General features: G+C 41.8%; 3 protein-coding genes across 3 annotated transcripts; 1 reads left to right on the top strand and 2 right to left on the bottom strand.

Moving 5' to 3' along the window:
• Window positions 1-477: 477 nt before the first annotated feature.
• Window positions 478-1,424, bottom strand: LOC109117665 (olfactory receptor 4C5-like). The gene is given in 2 exon segments (XM_019205768.1): window positions 478-974; window positions 977-1,424. Coding segments are annotated over 2 exon segments (945 nt in total).
• A 3,418-nt stretch (window positions 1,425-4,842) lies between these two features.
• On the top strand, window positions 4,843-8,104 carry LOC104854221 (olfactory receptor 4C3). The gene is made up of 2 exons (XM_010612657.1): window positions 4,843-5,567; window positions 7,975-8,104. The coding sequence occupies exons 1-2, from the start codon at window positions 4,843-4,845 to the stop codon at window positions 8,102-8,104; spliced, it is 855 nt and encodes a 284-aa protein (XP_010610959.1).
• Window positions 8,105-8,598: 494 nt separating this feature from the next.
• Window positions 8,599-9,522, bottom strand: LOC104854220 (olfactory receptor 4C45). Its single transcript, XM_010612656.2, has one exon. It carries the CDS (start codon window positions 9,517-9,519, stop codon window positions 8,599-8,601), a length of 921 nt encoding a protein of 306 aa, XP_010610958.1. The 5' UTR covers window positions 9,520-9,522.
• Between the last annotated feature and the right edge of the window lie 7,191 nt (window positions 9,523-16,713).

Here is a 16,713-nt window from a genome sequence, read left to right as displayed (position 1 = left end):
TTACTTTTGCTGTCAGTCCTCACTTAATGACACATATTCCCCCAAACCCACTTATTTTTGGTTGCTCTCTCTCCCTCACTGTAGTAAGTCCAATCCGATTTTATTAGTTGAGATTAAAACTGTGTTTTCAGCCAAGTCTTTAGCCATTAAGTCTCTCTGTTTAAATATGGTAATTGTTTGGCCTGTAAGTTTTGAAATCTGTACCTGGAGTTTTATAGAAAATTATTCTATAGAATACAGAAACTTATGTATTTTCTACATGTGATGACATTTCTATGTTGATAAGCCCTGTCCTTTGCTTCAGTAATTTTGTGCAAATGACAAGGATATTAAAATTGGAAGAAGCTTTACTTATGAAAAAAGAATCAATAAAGACATTCTAGAAAACAAAGGGGAAAATAAACTAAAGTATGCCCTCTTCAGGGCCATTTTCCTTTCTCCTAGTCACATTATTGCAAAGTGTAGAGAGATTTGTTTTCATGTTCTCCGTTCATATGAATTGTTACCTACGATTGCACTTTGGCTCCAGAGTTTCTTCATAGCATTTTGCACCTCTGTGTTTCTGAGGGTGTAGATTAAAGGGTTCAGCATTGGGGTTACCACAGTATAAGACACAGCCACCGCTTTATCGATGGGGAAGGTTTTCATGGGCCGAAGGTACACGAATACACAGGGTACAAAGAATAGGACGATTTCGGTGATGTGGGAGGCGCAGGTAGAGAGCGCCTTCCACTGTTCCTCAGTACCTTGAGTCTTCAGGGAGCAGAGGATGAGGACATAGGAGGTGATGAGGACATCAAAAATGAGCACACACATCAGCCCACTGTTGGCAGCAACAAAGTGTCCGAAGATGTGGGTGTCAGCACAGGAGAGTTTTAGGAGGGGGAAGAGGTCACAGATGAAATGGTCAATGACATTTGGGCCACAGAATGGCAACCAGAGCATGAAAAGCATTTGGATGAGAGCATGAAGCAACCCCCGGCCCAGGCTGTGGACACCAGGAGGCTGCAAGTTTGCTTGTTCATAGTGATCATGTAGTGCAGGGGCCCGCAGATGGCCACATAGCGGTCATAGGCCATCACTGTGAGCAGGATGATCTCAGCACCGCCAAAGAAATGTTCTGCAAAGAGCTGAGTCGTGCACCCACTGAAGGAGATGGTTTTCTTTTCAGCCAGTAGGTCAAATATCATTTTGGGGGCCATGGTAGAAGAGCAGCAGCCATCAATGAAAGACAAGAAGGACAGAAAGAAATACATGGGGGAGCCCGGGGCCGGGCTGCTGGTGATGGTTACAACAATGAATGAGTTGCCTGCCAGGGTGAGGCAGTAGATGATCACAAAGGTGACAAAGAAGAGTTTCTGCACCTCTGGGTTCTGTGTGAGGCCGAGCAGGATGAGTTCCGTCACATTGTTCACTTGCTGCATGGCAAATGGATAAATGATTTATCTGTGAATTAAAGAAGTTATAAAATTGTAGTGGATATGTTTCAAACAAGCATAACTTCTACCAGGGTTTTCTACAACCCTCATGAAATACCAAGGAGAAAACTTGACCTACAGGTTGGGCCCCATCACTAGGCATATAACGAACACACCCATTTCTCTCTCTCTGTCACATACAATCCCTCATCCGAAGCACGGGTTTATGATATGGACTTGTCAGAGACCTTTCCTTCAATGATGTGGATAGATATCTCCTGGTAGAGTATATTTTTCTATAGAGAAATCAGGAATAAACAGAAGAAGGTGTGAATCTGCGGTGGTCTATACCCTATCTGTCTTCTTCAGTCATTAGTACCAATGAGGCTACAGGGCAGAGTTTGTTTTGCTTATTGTTTTGATCTCGTTTCCAGGTGAATTAGCAGAAGTCAGTTTGCAGTTGAGGGTGATGCAGTCACATCCCAGTAAGAAGACAAGTGGATGCTTGAGGATGCAGGAAGATGTATCCTGACAGTTAAGATCGTGAGCTCATGCTATACCCTACGCACACAGGAATATACGTCGTCAAGATTGTACTCAGACGTGCACGAGAGAAGTGTGTCCTGGAGAGGATCACACAGACCATGTGACACCAGGCAACACCCCAACGTGTGTTGGAAAGCATTTCATTCATTGTTTGGAGAACTTCAGCCAGATTTAGTTTCCAGGAGCATTTTGCAAATCAAAACCTAGTTTAAAGAAGATGATGAATACTTCCCCGTATTTGTTACAGAGCAGTATTTTTTAAGGTGAAGAAATAGAACCACTACGATTTATTGAACAGAGTGTGTTCTTTAGAGGCACATGGGCAGGAGCCGGGGATTTAGCTCAGTGGTGCAGCTGCTTGTCTCACAAGTGCAAGGTCCTGAGTTCGATCCCTGGTACAAAACAAAAATTAAAAAAAAAAAAAGATGAATAGAGGCACATGGGCAATTTGTGCAATTGATTTTTACCGCTTTTTAGCCACATGGTGTTCACGCAGATCTTGGTCTTACTGCTCCTAAATGTTTTTCCATATAAAATGGAAAAAATAATAACAGAGGAAATAAGGAATATCATTATTATGTGTATCAAAGTTGGAATCCTAAAGCCAAGACTACTCCAGGTTCTGGTAAAGGCATAAAGATATCATTATTCTTATCCTTGAAATATTTAATTGTTTTAATATTAAGACAGAGAAGAAATGGATTAGTACTCAACTACAGAGGTGAAAAACCAATTATATTCAGAAAAAAGTTGAATACAAACATAGAGGCATTAGGCAATAGAAGATTAGACTCGACAAATTCAAAAGATTCTTGACATTTAAAAATATAAATAAAATTGGTGAATATAGATAAAAAGATATTTTTCAAGGATATTTAAAATAATGTGTATATTTCATAAAATATTTTCAAGAATGAGATAAGCATTTATCAAAGCTAATAAAAAGTACATATGAAATATTTCAAATACAGCATGGATCTTTTCAAAAATTGAAATAAAGTATCTGATTTTTGGGTAGGGATGGACACTAAGTGAAAACATAGTAATGTAAGAAACAGGACACAAATGATAGTTTGGACTGCATAAAAATCTGGGACAATCTTGAAAATGTTTACAACAGCTACAACTGCTACAGTTTGGAACAAATTTAAGTGTTGACACTATCATAAAAATAGGGCAAATTAATAAAAATAATTCTCAAAAGTGACATTGTACATCTAAAAATCCTCTCTTTCTTAAATCATGAAATAAATACAAACTGAAACCAGTGAAGTGCTTTTAACTCAGCATTTTACAAAGCTCAACGACAACGTTGCAGTCCAGTGCTGGTGAATACGTGTTGGAAGGAGTTATTCAGAAACCTGACCTTGTACGACAAGGTTTTGTAACTGGTCATGACCCTGGTCCACTACTGCTAAGTTGTAGAAATCTGTTCTACTTTAATATAGGCACATCATGCAGGCAGGTCATATGTCCGCAGGAATATTCATGATAAGTCATGATAAAATCAATTCCAATGACTATTTAATAAAAGAACTGTTAAGTGAATTGCACAGTTGTGCAACATCAACTAGAGATCAACATTGGTTGAGAGAAAAACAATGAGGCGAAAGGATTCTTTCGATATAACATGAGTGGAAAATATGAAAAATAGAAAATACAAATGTAAATTGTCTGAAATGCTCTGTAGCCATAGGAAGTAACTAAGAAAAGAACACGAAAGACCCCCAAGCTCGCCTTGTCATTGGGTCTGGATCCTCAGTACCCCGAGGCTGAGCATTCTGCTCATTATTCATAAACACCTGTGACGGTCGGAACACACTAGGAATCGAGCACACCTGTCAACCAAGGACCCTCGCAGGCCTTGAGAAATGAGAGGGGAAGGAAGGCAAAGAGGTGTGGGTAGTGGAGGGGTGGACAGGCTCGAGTATGCCATGTGTTGTACTATCAGGCCCAGACGAAAGCTGCTTCCTGTGTGATGAATATGCATGGCGTTGTGCCCACCTCTCCGGATGCGTTTGGCAGCAGCAGGACCATTCCACAGCCAGTCACCGTACGCGGCCCACAGGGAGCCCGTGATCCTGGACCGTCACTAGCTGAGCTGCTGCTCTTCATGGTATCCGGTTGTAGCTTAAGCCTAATATTTCTTTGCCCATTTAGTGAGCTGAAAGTGATTGTGGACAGAGATTACCCAAACAATCTGACTTTATGAGCTGGCTTTACTTTGCCCTCTAGATCACACAGTTCTCCAAGGGTGTGGCACAAGCACCCCAGCTCAGAAAATAAAATTTTAAAAAGACAACCTCAAAACGTTAGGTTTCAAAACAAATGCATGGAGAAAAAAAAAATGCACTGACAACTAGAGGGCAGCTCTCTCCAGGTGTCTTACTACACTTTTTTTTTTTTTTTTTTTTTTTTTTTTTTTTTTTTTTTTTTTTTTTTTTTTTGCCAGATGAAATGATCAGATGAAGTATTTTCCAAAAACCATTCTTAGCTGAGACCTAGCCTGATTCAAAATCTCCCAAAAGGCCAACTACCTGAAAGCAGGAAAGTTATGGACCAGGAAGTCCATAAAATCTGTAAGAAATGAAAGTTGCCTTCGAGTAGCAGGTGTTTGAATTCAGAGATTTTTCATCCCTTTTCTAAGAACATGGGCTCAGCTGGAAGATAACTGTCATTCCTAGAAGTCTGGATCCAAATAGGTTGACATTCAGTACCTGAGAGCATCAGCAACCTGTGGCTGGTTATGCTGATGGCCAGAAATTTCGAGTCTGTCCTTATAAACATTCACACATGTGCTTTCAGGGAAATACTCAGTGGATGTTATGCAAATGCAGAATAGGGGTGCTCTGAGTCCTCAGTTCCCCTGGGGATTACAATGAGCGGCCCTTGCCAAAACGGTGACCAAATCAATTTCACCTGCTTTCTCTCTTGGGATCATGATATCAGCTCCATGCTGGCTTCCCCCATGTACTTCTTCGTGGCCAATCTCTCCTTCATCGACACCTGCTATTCTTCCTCTCTGGCCCCTAAGCTCATTGCTGACTGCTTGTATGAAGGCACAGCCCTCTCCTACAAGAGCTGCATGGCTCAGCTCTTTGGAGCCCAGTTTTTGGGAGGCGCTGAGATCATCCTGCTGACGGTGATGGCCTACGACCGCTACGTGGCCATCTGCAAGCCCCTGCACTACATGGCCGCCATGACCAGGACCCTCTGTGCCGTGCTGGTAGCCCTGGCTTGGCTGGGGGGCTTCCTGCACTCGTTGGTTCAGCTCCTCCTGGTCCTTTGCTTGCCCTTCTGTGGGCCCAACGTGATCGACCACTTCGTCTGTGACTTGTACCCTCTGCTGGAGCTGGCCTGCGCCGACACCTACGTCACGGGCCTGCTGGTGGCCGCCAACAGCGGGGTGATCTGCCTGCTGAGCCTCCTCCTGCTGGCTGCCTCCTACATTGCCATCCTGTGCTCCTTGAGGTCCCGCAGTGCGGAGGGGAGACGCAAAGCCCTGTCCACCTGTGGGGCCCACTTCACAGTGGTGGCCTTGTTCTTCGTGCCCTGTGTATTTATTTACATGCAACCTTCGTCTACTTTCTTTTTTTTCATTGAGTTTATTGATACTTTTAAAGTACATAGTACACTTACATTCATCTTAGGGATCTTGTACCTTTACATGACAGGAATTGGTTCTCATTTTTTTCCCCTTGTCCCTGGCCTCCCTTCATCCCTTCCACCCTTCCCTGTTTACAAAGACATTGTTTCCAAGTTTTTCCTTTACACATATTTTTCCTTTTTCCTTATTTCCTTTCCCCTACCCTTCCCACTTTCCCTACAACTTTTGCCCTTTTCTTCCTATTTCACATTATCAGTTATACAATTTGAATCTTATGTACACTTTTAGTTTTTCACACCAGAGAAACTATTCAGTATTTACACATGTGTGTCTTACTTATTTCACTTGAGTATATCCTCAATATACATCCATTTTCCTATGAATGACTTTAGTTTCTCACTCTTTATGGCTGAGTAGTACTCCATTTCATAGAAAAGCACATCTTTATCCAGTCTCCAACTGATGGGCAAACGGGTTGTTTCCAAGTTTTAGCTGTTACAGACTGTGCCGCTATAAACATGGGTGTGCATATATCACTGTGGTATGATTCTTTTAATTCTTTTGGAAAGATACCCCGCAGAGGGATGGCTGGGTCAAATGGAACCTCTGATCCCAGCTCAATTGATTCCCTTTCCTATTCAGAAAAACTACAGTTTTGTCAATTTATATAAAATAAAATAGAGAATTGTGAAAAGAAATTCACTCCTCCAGAACACAAATGAGTGCTTAGGGAAAGCTTAATAAATATTAACCATCGACATCATCATCATCATCTTCATCTTTATCGTCGCCATCATCACTTTATCATCAATACCAGCATTCTTAACTTTTCATTATTTTAATTCTATTTCACTTGGAAGCTAGACCCTTGAATGATGGTTTTAATTTTTAAGAACTGTCCATTTCCTGTGCTTTACAAGGTGGGCATTTGCAGGGAATCACGGCATAGCATCGGTCCTTTCATTGTGGACATTGCATGTGAGATCCAGCCCTGCATCAGGTCTGGGACTCAGGAAACCTGAGGCACAGGTGATGCTGGAATCCCTGGGTAGGACATGTGTCTGAGCTCACCCACAGAGACCACAAGCTCTGTGCACAGGGCGTCTTTTGGTCCTGGCACTTCTGTCTTCTTTGTCCTTTTCCAGGGCATCGGATGGTGGAGGATCCACCATTTTTGAGAGCTTTTCAACTGTGCTGCTCTGGCTTCTTAGTCTTTCATGCCGTGCGGGACTACAGGGGTATTTATGTGTGTTTTACTCCCCTATTAAGCATCCTTATTGAGATGCTAAGCCACGGTTATGCTGCCCTACTCCTAAATGAATGGTACTTACCATGTATTTTGAAGTGGGACAGAGGTCTCATCCCCCTTGATCATGGCTACTGAAGGATACTAGCAGTGTCCTTTGACTCCTCTGTTAGGACCTGCAGCCCCTGGTGTCCTTCATGCCCTGGTGACATCCCTGTAGCTGTTCATGATTTTTCTATTGACCCCTGCTTTCAGTTTAAATAATTGAACCCTATTTAAGGAAGTACATAATGTTGTGGCCTTTCATGACGAGGGATCAGGGAGAGAAGTGAAGCAACTGGTTTGCATTTATAATGACAGGAGTGCCAGAAATTAGACAGGAAGGGGGCTCTAACTTATGCTTACAGTGTGTGCCATTTCCTGTAATTGCTGTGCTCTTGTCAGAGCCTTCTGTTCCTCTGTCCATGTGTCAAATGTAGCTTTACTGTTTGGATAATTTCACTCTTCAGTCCACAGGGCACAGTGATTGTATTTTTTTGTTGTTGCTCCAGCTAATTCTTCTCCCAATTCCTTTTGTAAATAATTGTACAGCAGGAGTGGTATAGATGCCACTGTAAGAGTGTTTGCAAAAGGACTCCTTTTGTGTGATTGTAAGTAAAAAATTCACAACAGGTGAACATTTGCAAACTTGTCACACTAGGAAGATAAAACATATTTTGATGAACATACTTCTTGAAGATTTTTCCTACTGCTTCACATTTCTTCCCTATCTAGTTGTCTTTCGTCTTTTAAAACACAACTTCATTCTGGCTGCAGGGCTGATCATGAAAGGAGCTGGAATATTCTGCTGGCCTCTTTCATACCCACAAATAGGGCAGGCAGCAATGGTACTGCAGTAGCTCTTGGTACTTCTGACCTTATGGGGCCTTTCCTCATTATAATAATAATAATAATAATAATAATAATAATAATAATAATAATAATAATAGTAATTATGTTTTACGAGTACCCTGGTATAAAGATGAATACAATACAAGTTGAATTTAGATTACATTTATTTTTTTTCTTCTCATTTTGAAGAAGTTAAGCATTACAGGGGTGCCCCTAATATGATGAGATCTTGGCCCTATTTCTCCTGTGTCTCAGTGTCCGACCAGGTCCCTGCATGTGCTCCTGATGGACACTGAAGTCCCCATCAGGGAAATCATGGTGTATCTACACAGCGGAATGTCATTCGGCTATGAAACTAACGAGATCCTGTCATTTGTGGCAACATGGATGTGTTAATGAGCATCAGGGAAGGAGAACGAGCCAGGCTCTGAAACAAAGTCTGCATTTTCTCACCCATTAGTGGACATCTGAGATGTTGGTCTCAAAGAAGCTGAGAGAAGACTAGTGGTTACCAGAGGCTAGGAGGAGTGTGGCAGAGTGGGAAAAAGGGGAGGTTGGATAACAGGCAGGAAAGAAGAGGAAAAGTTTTTGCATTCTACAGTACAGTAGGGCGGCTTTCATTCATGAGAATATATTGTGTATTTTATAAAGAACTAGAAGAGAGGAGTAAAAGATTTCCATCACAAAGACATGGTGAGCATTGCCTGACTTGATCAGTTTATGTGACATACATGTGCAGAATATCACCCTGAACCCCATAATGTATACCATTAGTATATGTCAAAGAATTTCATGCAGAGAGAAAAACCGACTCTCAGTTTAATCAAGCAGAATCAATCTATATAAATTTTCACAAGATAATGCTAGTCTAGATGCACAGATCACAGGATTTATTTGTCATCCCTTTTCATTATTTGACCCCAGTGCTTCTTCATGACCTTCGTCACTTCCTCATTTCTGAGGGTGTAGATTAAAGGGTTCAGCATGGGTGTTATTAGGGTGCAAAGCACAGTCACAGCCTTGTCGGTGGGGAAGGAGGTCACGGGTCTTAGGTAGAGGTACGAACAAGGCACGAAGAATAAGACGACAACCGTGATATGGGAGGCGCAGGTGGACAGGGCTTTGTGGCGCCCCGCAGAGCTGTAGGTCCTCAGGGAGCGCAGGATGACCAGGTAGGAAGCAGCCAGCACAGCAAAGGTGAGCACACACAGCGAGCTGCTGTTGGCAGCAATGAGGGGCCCCAGAGTGTGGGTGTCGGTGCAAGCCAGCTCCAGGAGCGGGATCAGGTCGCACATGAAGTGGTCGATGACATTGGGGCCGCAGAACGGTAGCCGGGCTATAAAGAGCAGCTGAATCCCCCCATGAACAAAGCCTAAGAGCACGGCGGCCCCCACCAGGAAGGCACACACGGGTCGGCTCATGATGGTCACGTAGTGCAGGGGCTTGCAGATGGCCACGTAGCGGTCGTAGGCCATGGCGATGAGCACGATGATCTCAGCTGCGACGAAGAAGTGCACGGCGAAGATCTGAGCCATGCAGCCACTGAAGGAGATGGTGCTATTCTCAGAGACCAAGTCGAAGACCATTTTGGGGGCTATGGAGGAAGAGTAGAAACCATCTACGATGGACAAATAGGCCAGGAAAAAGTACATGGGAGAAGCGAGGGCCGGGCTGACGAAGACGGTGACGGAGATGAGCGTGTTCCCTGCCAGGGTGAGCACGTAGATCAGGAAACACACGGTGAACAAGAGCTTCTGCAGCTGTGGATTTTGGGTGAGGCCCAGGAGGATGAATTCTGTCACATTACTCATCCTTCCCAGCCGCCAGCGTGGGCTGCGGGCAATTCGCACATCTGAAAAAGATTGCAATATTCTTGAATCATTATAAATACAGTACTGAAACGCCTCATCCCCTTATTACAGCTGTTCTCTGAAGTTGACAAAGTTGCACCTTTACTCAACTCTGCTCTTTTAAAAGACAATTGTAGGGGGTTAGAATTCTCTAATTATTTTAATGGAATAATGATAGTTCCTTATAAGTATCACAATAAATGGTTGATGTCCGAACTTTCTAGCTCCAAAGAAAAAAATCTCAAAGGTGCTTTGTTTTGTATTGTAATTACTGACAATATTATTTTGCTAAGTAAAATTTTCCTTTCAGTTGAAATTTTTTTATATGCAGAATTATGCTCTCAATTAGATTAATTTTCCCCTTTACAATATACAAATGGAATTAAATGGTACATGGAATTACTCCGAATTTCCTAAGGTGATGATAGAGATGTGAATCAGCTAAGATAATGAATCTTTCCTTTTTGGAATAAATTTGGTGATCTAAAATGATTTGTAGTTTTCATTGTTTGTACTTCTTTGAGAAATGTCTGTTCATTTCAGATGCCCCTTTTTGAATTGGGTCTTTATATTTCGGGGGGCTGATTGTTTTGAGCTCTTTATGTATTCTAGATAACAGTTGCTTGAGTAGTTTTCATTGTTAACAGGTAAAACTATTGAATGTATTAAAATTTATCTTTCTGAATTTTTTTGTTTGGTCTTTTGAGACAGGGTCTCACTACATAGTTGAGGCTGACCTGGAACTCACTATGTAGCCCAGGCTGGTCTCAAACTCACAGCGATCCTCCTGCCTCAGTCTCCTGAGTGCTGGGATTACAGGTGTGTACACCATGCCCAGATAAAAAATTTATCTTAAATAACCTATACTTAGAGTGTTGAGAGTGAATCTATGATGCTTTTAAAAAGAACATGAGATGTTTTATCCATTTTCCCCTTTCTTTGCCAAATCTCTACGAAAAAATTTCAAATTTTTTTCAAAAAGAAAATTTCTGTGCATAGACATCAGTATGATGATTTCTCAGTTTCAGTAGGAGTAAGAAAAAACATCTTTGGTTTTCAGGAAAACTTAGTCTCTGAGGTTTTTCACTCGATTCATGGCATCCACAGATGGTGGCTGCAAGGTTAATTACTATTAATGGATTTGATTCACAAAGCATGACTCCTAGATGGTAGCATGGAAGCCACGATAAAGGGGAAATTCAACTCATTACAGACAGAAGAGTCCAGATTCAACATACTTAGTGAGACATAAATATTAACCCCAATGTTTTATAAATGACTTGTCATTTTTAACAGCATTTAGCTTGTCAAATTACAGATAGTGTTTTCTATCGATATTTTTGCTATTTTGTTTAAGCTAATTTCCACAGCAAACCACTACATGCCAGGTCAATTCAGCAATGATAAAAACTACTTCAGTGAAAAAGCATTAGCTATATCAAATTAATCTTCCTAATTTTAGAAAAGCCATTCGATTTTCACTGACCTGGTTCTGGCTGACTGTGTAGCCTGAGTGTGGTCACCGCTTTCCTCCTGTACCTGCACATGGAACAGAGCTTTCAATGGACTTGGTAATCTGATACGAGGACACGGAAATCGTCTCTCTAGGCAAATTCTGTAATTAGCACACTTTAGCTTATTTGGTTTTCATGGACAGCCTGGACTTAAAAAACTTAAAAACTCAGAAAATGAGCTGTTTCAATTAGGAAACTTTGACATCTTGAGGTTTTATTTTCTACTGATTTTCTTGCTCTCCTATAAAAGTATAAATGAATCTTAAAATGTTTTTTAGAAATTGCTGAGCTACAGTCAATCCAAAATTAAAAATAATGAGAAGAAAGCTATTATCCAAATCAAGGAAGATGGTATATCCCACTCCATAAAACAGAAGTGAATAAAACTCACTTGGTTGGACATTGTTTTTTTCCTCCAAAATTTTATTTCCTAAGAACTCACAAACAAGGAAGAGAGAGAGAGAGAATTCTTCACACTCCTAACCCAGTTTCCCCTTTCAACTCTATTTCCCTGGAAAAACCACTAAGCACAGACAGCAGCGGTGTCCCCACAGCTTGGGGTTGTTGGCCCACAGCTCTGCCGCTGTCCTTTGTCCCTGACTCTTCTTCGCGAGGCTTTCTTCACTGACTGGAGACAGAGTTTACATAGACTTCCACGGACTGCGGGCTTGGCGTCGTGCTGACCTCTCAGGTTCCCAGAGGACCAGTAATTGGCTCTGTGGAAATCTGTGCCAAGGAAACAGCCTTGGTAGCTGCAGAAATCATCAGTGGTTAGTTTGGGAAATGCCGTCGAAGTGGAGTCGCAGATACATGTAGACTGCAGTGTAGGACAAGAATTGAGTAGTATAATTTGGGAGACTTTTTTATTTGGCTTCTTTGCTAAACATGACATTGCTGAACCTGACCTAGAATATGGGGCGGTTTTAGGGTTAGATCAGAGTTAAGAGAATAAACTTTTTGAAAACATGGCTGAGGCACAGGATGGTTTCTCCAAAGAATGGAAATGTCAGTCTTAAAGGTTATGTGCCTGATCACTCTGGGGATGGTGACATTTTCATTAGTAACTGACTGAGGGATTTAGATGGCAGGATTCCCAGGGACCCCAGACTGGAAATTTAAAAGTCCTAGGTATAATCAGTCATTACTTAGATGCCACATTCTCAAGGTTTATTCAGAAGTGCATATCTTCCTCTGTTCCACTGGAGATAATGGAGATATTTGAGGTGATGAAGAACTGCCTGTAACCTCATAGGGAATCAGCTTTTGTAATTTTCAAGCTTTACTTGGAACCAAATAGATACACTCTTGATTCCAGGGCCAAAGAGGCAAAGCAAAGCTTTCAGCTGTATTCTCTATACTCATCAGTTTTTCACCAACCCACTCACAGTGTTGTTATTTGAAAACAATTATGGTTCTGCGTATACCATATAAATGCTATTTTAACACTGAACTATATAAATTTGATGATTCTAGCTACCTCCTAGATGGGATAATATAGATATTTTTTCTTTTCTTGTAATTTAATTCTTTTTTGAGATTGAGTCAGTAGTTAAATTCTCCTCTGAAGGCAATGCCTGGGCCCAGATGGTGTCCTAGCTCAATCCTTACAGACATTGACCAAATAAGAACAAATCTCAAACTTCCAAAAAACGGAAAGTGACTGTGTATGAGTCCAGTATTATACCCAAACTGGAAAAGAGTATTAGAATTAAAAAAAGAAGAAAAAATTTTAGGGCAACGTTCCTGGTGATCATCGATACCAAAATCTTCAGAATACTGACAAACCCAGACCAACAGATGTGTCATTCCTCTGTAAATTGTTAATCTCAGGCATTTGCTCATGAAGATGCAGAGTAGATGATGCAGTTTCCATGATACAGATTCAGTAGTGGGTAGGTGGGCACCATTCACTTCACAGCAGATGACGATTAAAGGCTCACAATGAAAACATGTGGATCTATTTTCTCCAGAGAAGAGAAGATGGACTTCTTATTTTCAAGTTCTGTCTGTAAAATTCAAGTGGCTAAAGAAGTGACATAGTACATGTTGATGACTCAATTTGTAGGTATTTGGTGTAGGAATTTACAAGTCAGGTCATTTTTAAATAACCTGTGAGAAATACTAACAAAGTACCATATGGGCATAGACTGTTGAATACGGGAGCTCTTTGTGGCACAAATTGATTTTCTATGGCAACACTCTGCCTGCTATGATGGGAAGTAGGGGGCTGACGCCTGCTAGATATCTTAGAACCTAATTTTCTCCTTAAGTGTGCACACGTGGAATCATAACACATGAGTTTAAGGAAAGCAGAGATGCAACTGACAGTCTTGAGAGACATCTGCTTAGGTCTGATTCACTGACTGCTGTTGGCAGTTTCCCTTGGGGAGGAAGGACATCTGTGGGCTTACAGTAATCTAGATGAGCTATATTTTAGATAGAGCACATCTGATTGGTAATCTTTAAGGCATGAATATTTTGAGGCTAAACCTTTTCCCCAAATTAGCAGACTCATGAGTGGCAACAAAATATCTGGCCATTTAATCAGCTCTGAGATCAACTTGTATCCTGTGCTGCAGTTTGTGATCATGGTGTGGCACAAAGGATGAAAGATTACTTGGAGTCCAGGTCCTGTTCACACTCTAAGAAGGTCCAGAGGGATGTCCTTAGCCAAGGACCCTCAGTATGAGAGAGCCTCATAACGACAGCCCTGAACTGAAGCTTCTGTGGTTTTTCTATTACTAGAACCAGAAAGGATGGGGGAAGGTCAGGGAGGTCAATAACACAATTGGACCTATGGCCTATCTAAGTGATAGATGGGGATATGGGGAGGAGGGAGCCCCAGGATTCATTCCTTAAGGCAGTGTGTGTGTGTGTGTGTGTGTGTATTTAACCAGGGATCCAACTTGAGACCTTGTGCTTTTGAGGCAGGCAGAAGACAATGTGCTTTGATGTTTTGATCCTACTGTGACTTGTGGCCCTGTGGGCTACCTTTTACTCTCTAATCATGTATACAGGGAGCTTTTGGGTATGGCTCCAAAACTTCCTTACCTCTTTATATCCATCTCATGCATACCTCTGGCCAATGCCTCCACAATTCTGTAGGAATTTTATCTGTTACTTTCGTATACTTAATGAATAAAAAAGTTCATGGATACTTACTATAATGAAAAAGACTTTTTCAACCTAACAGAGACACTGGAAGGATCTCTGATGCAGGAGATTGACTGTGGCTGCAATTTGGCCAGAAAGTACAAAACCATGTGTGAATGGATAAGTTAAGAACTTGCTGTGAGAGTATAACATCCATTATAACTTCAAGGGAATGATAATTTTATGCAGGAAATACATTGATTATTTTAGTCACTGTAGAATGTGATTCTTTTAAGGTCTATGGGCCCAGAAGGCTAGAGTGCCAGGCTAGGCATATGGTAGTGTTTACAGAAACAACAGTGAATTTAATTTAGGATGAGATGTTATTCTGCAGTGTGAGACTGTGTTTTCTAATGTAGATACTCTTGTCAAATTTCTCTCCTGTGGTGCAGATGATTTGGTTTGAAAGGATAAAGGGAAAATACTGTGCTATCTCTTTAGAGCAGGGAGCGGTGGTGAACAGTATGACACAATGATAATCAAAAGCCACTGTTTAGAACAAAAGTTGGATTCTGATATCTGGGATATAGCTATGTTAACAGATCAGGGGGAATCCAGAATTTACAGGCTGGGAAAATGTGACATATGGGAAAACAATGCTTCCCTTTGGAAGGAGAAAAGAAAGACACTGCAGTTTTACTTGATGGGTGGTATGTGGAACACTGATCCTCTGGACAGCTTTGTGGAGTCACAGAGGGTTTTAGCAGTTTACTGACGAGAGCACTTTGGGATGATGACTGGAAAACACTTGAAATGTTGATTTGTGAAGCCTATGGAGTCAGAGTGACCAAAAAGGGATTTGGCTTTTAAAAAACTAAAATTGTGATTAGATGCCTCAAAACTAAAAAAGTTGGTTCTGGAATTACAACACCCCCTTAAAGATAATATTAGGCCCATGTAACTTCACTGGTGAATTCTCCCAAGTATTAAAAAAAGAAAACAACAACAGTATGCACAGTAAAAACTTTTCAAGACAAAAGAAGATGGAGACTGTTTATTCATGATGCTAAACCCCGACAAATATTTTACAGAAAGGATTATCTTCTGAAGATCCAACCAGAGACAGAGGTGGGAAGGGAAACTCAGAGGAGAACCGGTGGATGATGCAAATGTTATGAAGTAGGGGAGGCAAACACCCAGATACAGAGAGTCGATCAGTAGGAGGAGTCCACTAGGTTGAATCCAGTACCACGGTGGTTGAGAAATAGAAGAGGAGCCATCACTGGTTCACAACACCTCTTACTCTCTGAACCCTGCCAATGCTATTTTGGGGGTGGTTCCGATATCCTGAGGGAAGGAGCCAACATTCAGAAGCCAGACTCCTGAGACAGGCTCCACATGCTCTCTCTCCCATCTGGAAGAAGAGAGCCAGGATGAGAATTAGGACCCAGAATGAGAATTAAGGCCATGGCCAGCAACAGACCCATGCGAGACAGGAAGGAGAGCCAGTAACACTAAAACAGGCAATCCATCTCCTATCATCCTTCCAAACAAAGGTGAGGGCTGTGTCCCTGCAGCATCCTGCCCAGTGTCTTCCATTCAACATTGGGAAGGGAAGCTTCCTGCCCTAAGAATAAACCAGCTAAATGCCATGAGCTATGAGCAACACAGGACTAGCTGATGAGGAGCAATGGACTCCATCCTGGACAACACAGGGAAGAAAGGGAGATACAGCAGAGACAGACTAGAGTAGGTGATTTTCCATCATTTTCCCAAACATTGGGAAGATCCGACACAGCACAATATCCTGCCCACTGTCCACCATTTTGCCCTGTAAAAGGAGCTTTCTGCCAAGCCTGGGGGTTATGCCAAATCCCACAGGTTAGAGAGTGAAACTCTTGAGGGAGTAAATGAAAAGGGACCATGGGCAAAGGGACAGAGTGGTGCCCAGGTCAGAGGCCTTCTGGCCATGCACTAGGCAAAAAGCTGGTGTAAATAAAACAGAGAAAACTGAAGAATTTGCCCTGCAAAGGGGGGAGCAAAAGTTGGAGGTCCCTGGTAGAAACTGATGGAGATCTGGTTGTTGGGAAAACTGTATGACATCCTCCCCTCTCCAAATTACCTGAGGTGGTTGGATCTGGGCACAGAGACAGAAGGTCACAGTTGGCCAATTCCAAAGCATGGCTTGCATCCAGGAAGCATGTCCGGAGAGCCATCCAGATAACCAGGTCTCTCCATGCCCAGGCAGGCAATTAAGCAAACTGTGGGGATATGAGGCAGCTCAGGCACCTGCAGTTGGTCTCAGACTGGATCATGAGGTGAGCTGTGAGGATGCTTTGTCTTTGTGCTGTGGTAGCTGAGAGCTTTCTGTTCATTTTCTTGTTCTTAATTTTTTTGTTTTTGTTTCTTTATTTTTATCTTTATTAGTTTTTTATTTCTTCTTTTATTTCTTTTTACCTTTTCTACTCCTTACACATTTTTCTTCTATTTTGATCTTTTTCTTACTACCTTCTGTTCCTCTCCCTCTTTCGTATGGCATATATATATA

The sequence above is a fragment of the Fukomys damarensis genome, unplaced genomic scaffold, assembly GCF_012274545.1.
Source record: "Fukomys damarensis isolate Sample0158 unplaced genomic scaffold, DMR_v1.0_HiC HiC_scaffold_27, whole genome shotgun sequence".
NCBI classification, from domain to species: Eukaryota; Metazoa; Chordata; class Mammalia; order Rodentia; family Bathyergidae; genus Fukomys; species Fukomys damarensis.
Note: the sequence above shows the minus strand (reverse complement) of the source record. Positions and strands in the feature narration are given on the sequence as shown.

What these genes read in the sequence shown, in the direction of transcription:
- LOC104854220 (XM_010612656.2), bottom strand. Translation starts at nt 9,519, where the DNA reads ATGAGTAATGTGACAGAATTCATCCTCCTGGGCCTCACCCAAAATCCA.
- LOC104854221 (XM_010612657.1), top strand. Translation starts at nt 4,843, where the DNA reads ATGAGCGGCCCTTGCCAAAACGGTGACCAAATCAATTTCACCTGCTTT. An exon ending in ACTTTCTTTTTTTTCATTGA is followed by an intron (nt 5,568 to 7,974) that starts GTTTATTGATAC and finishes GTGTCCGACCAG; the next exon opens with GTCCCTGCATGTGCTCCTGA.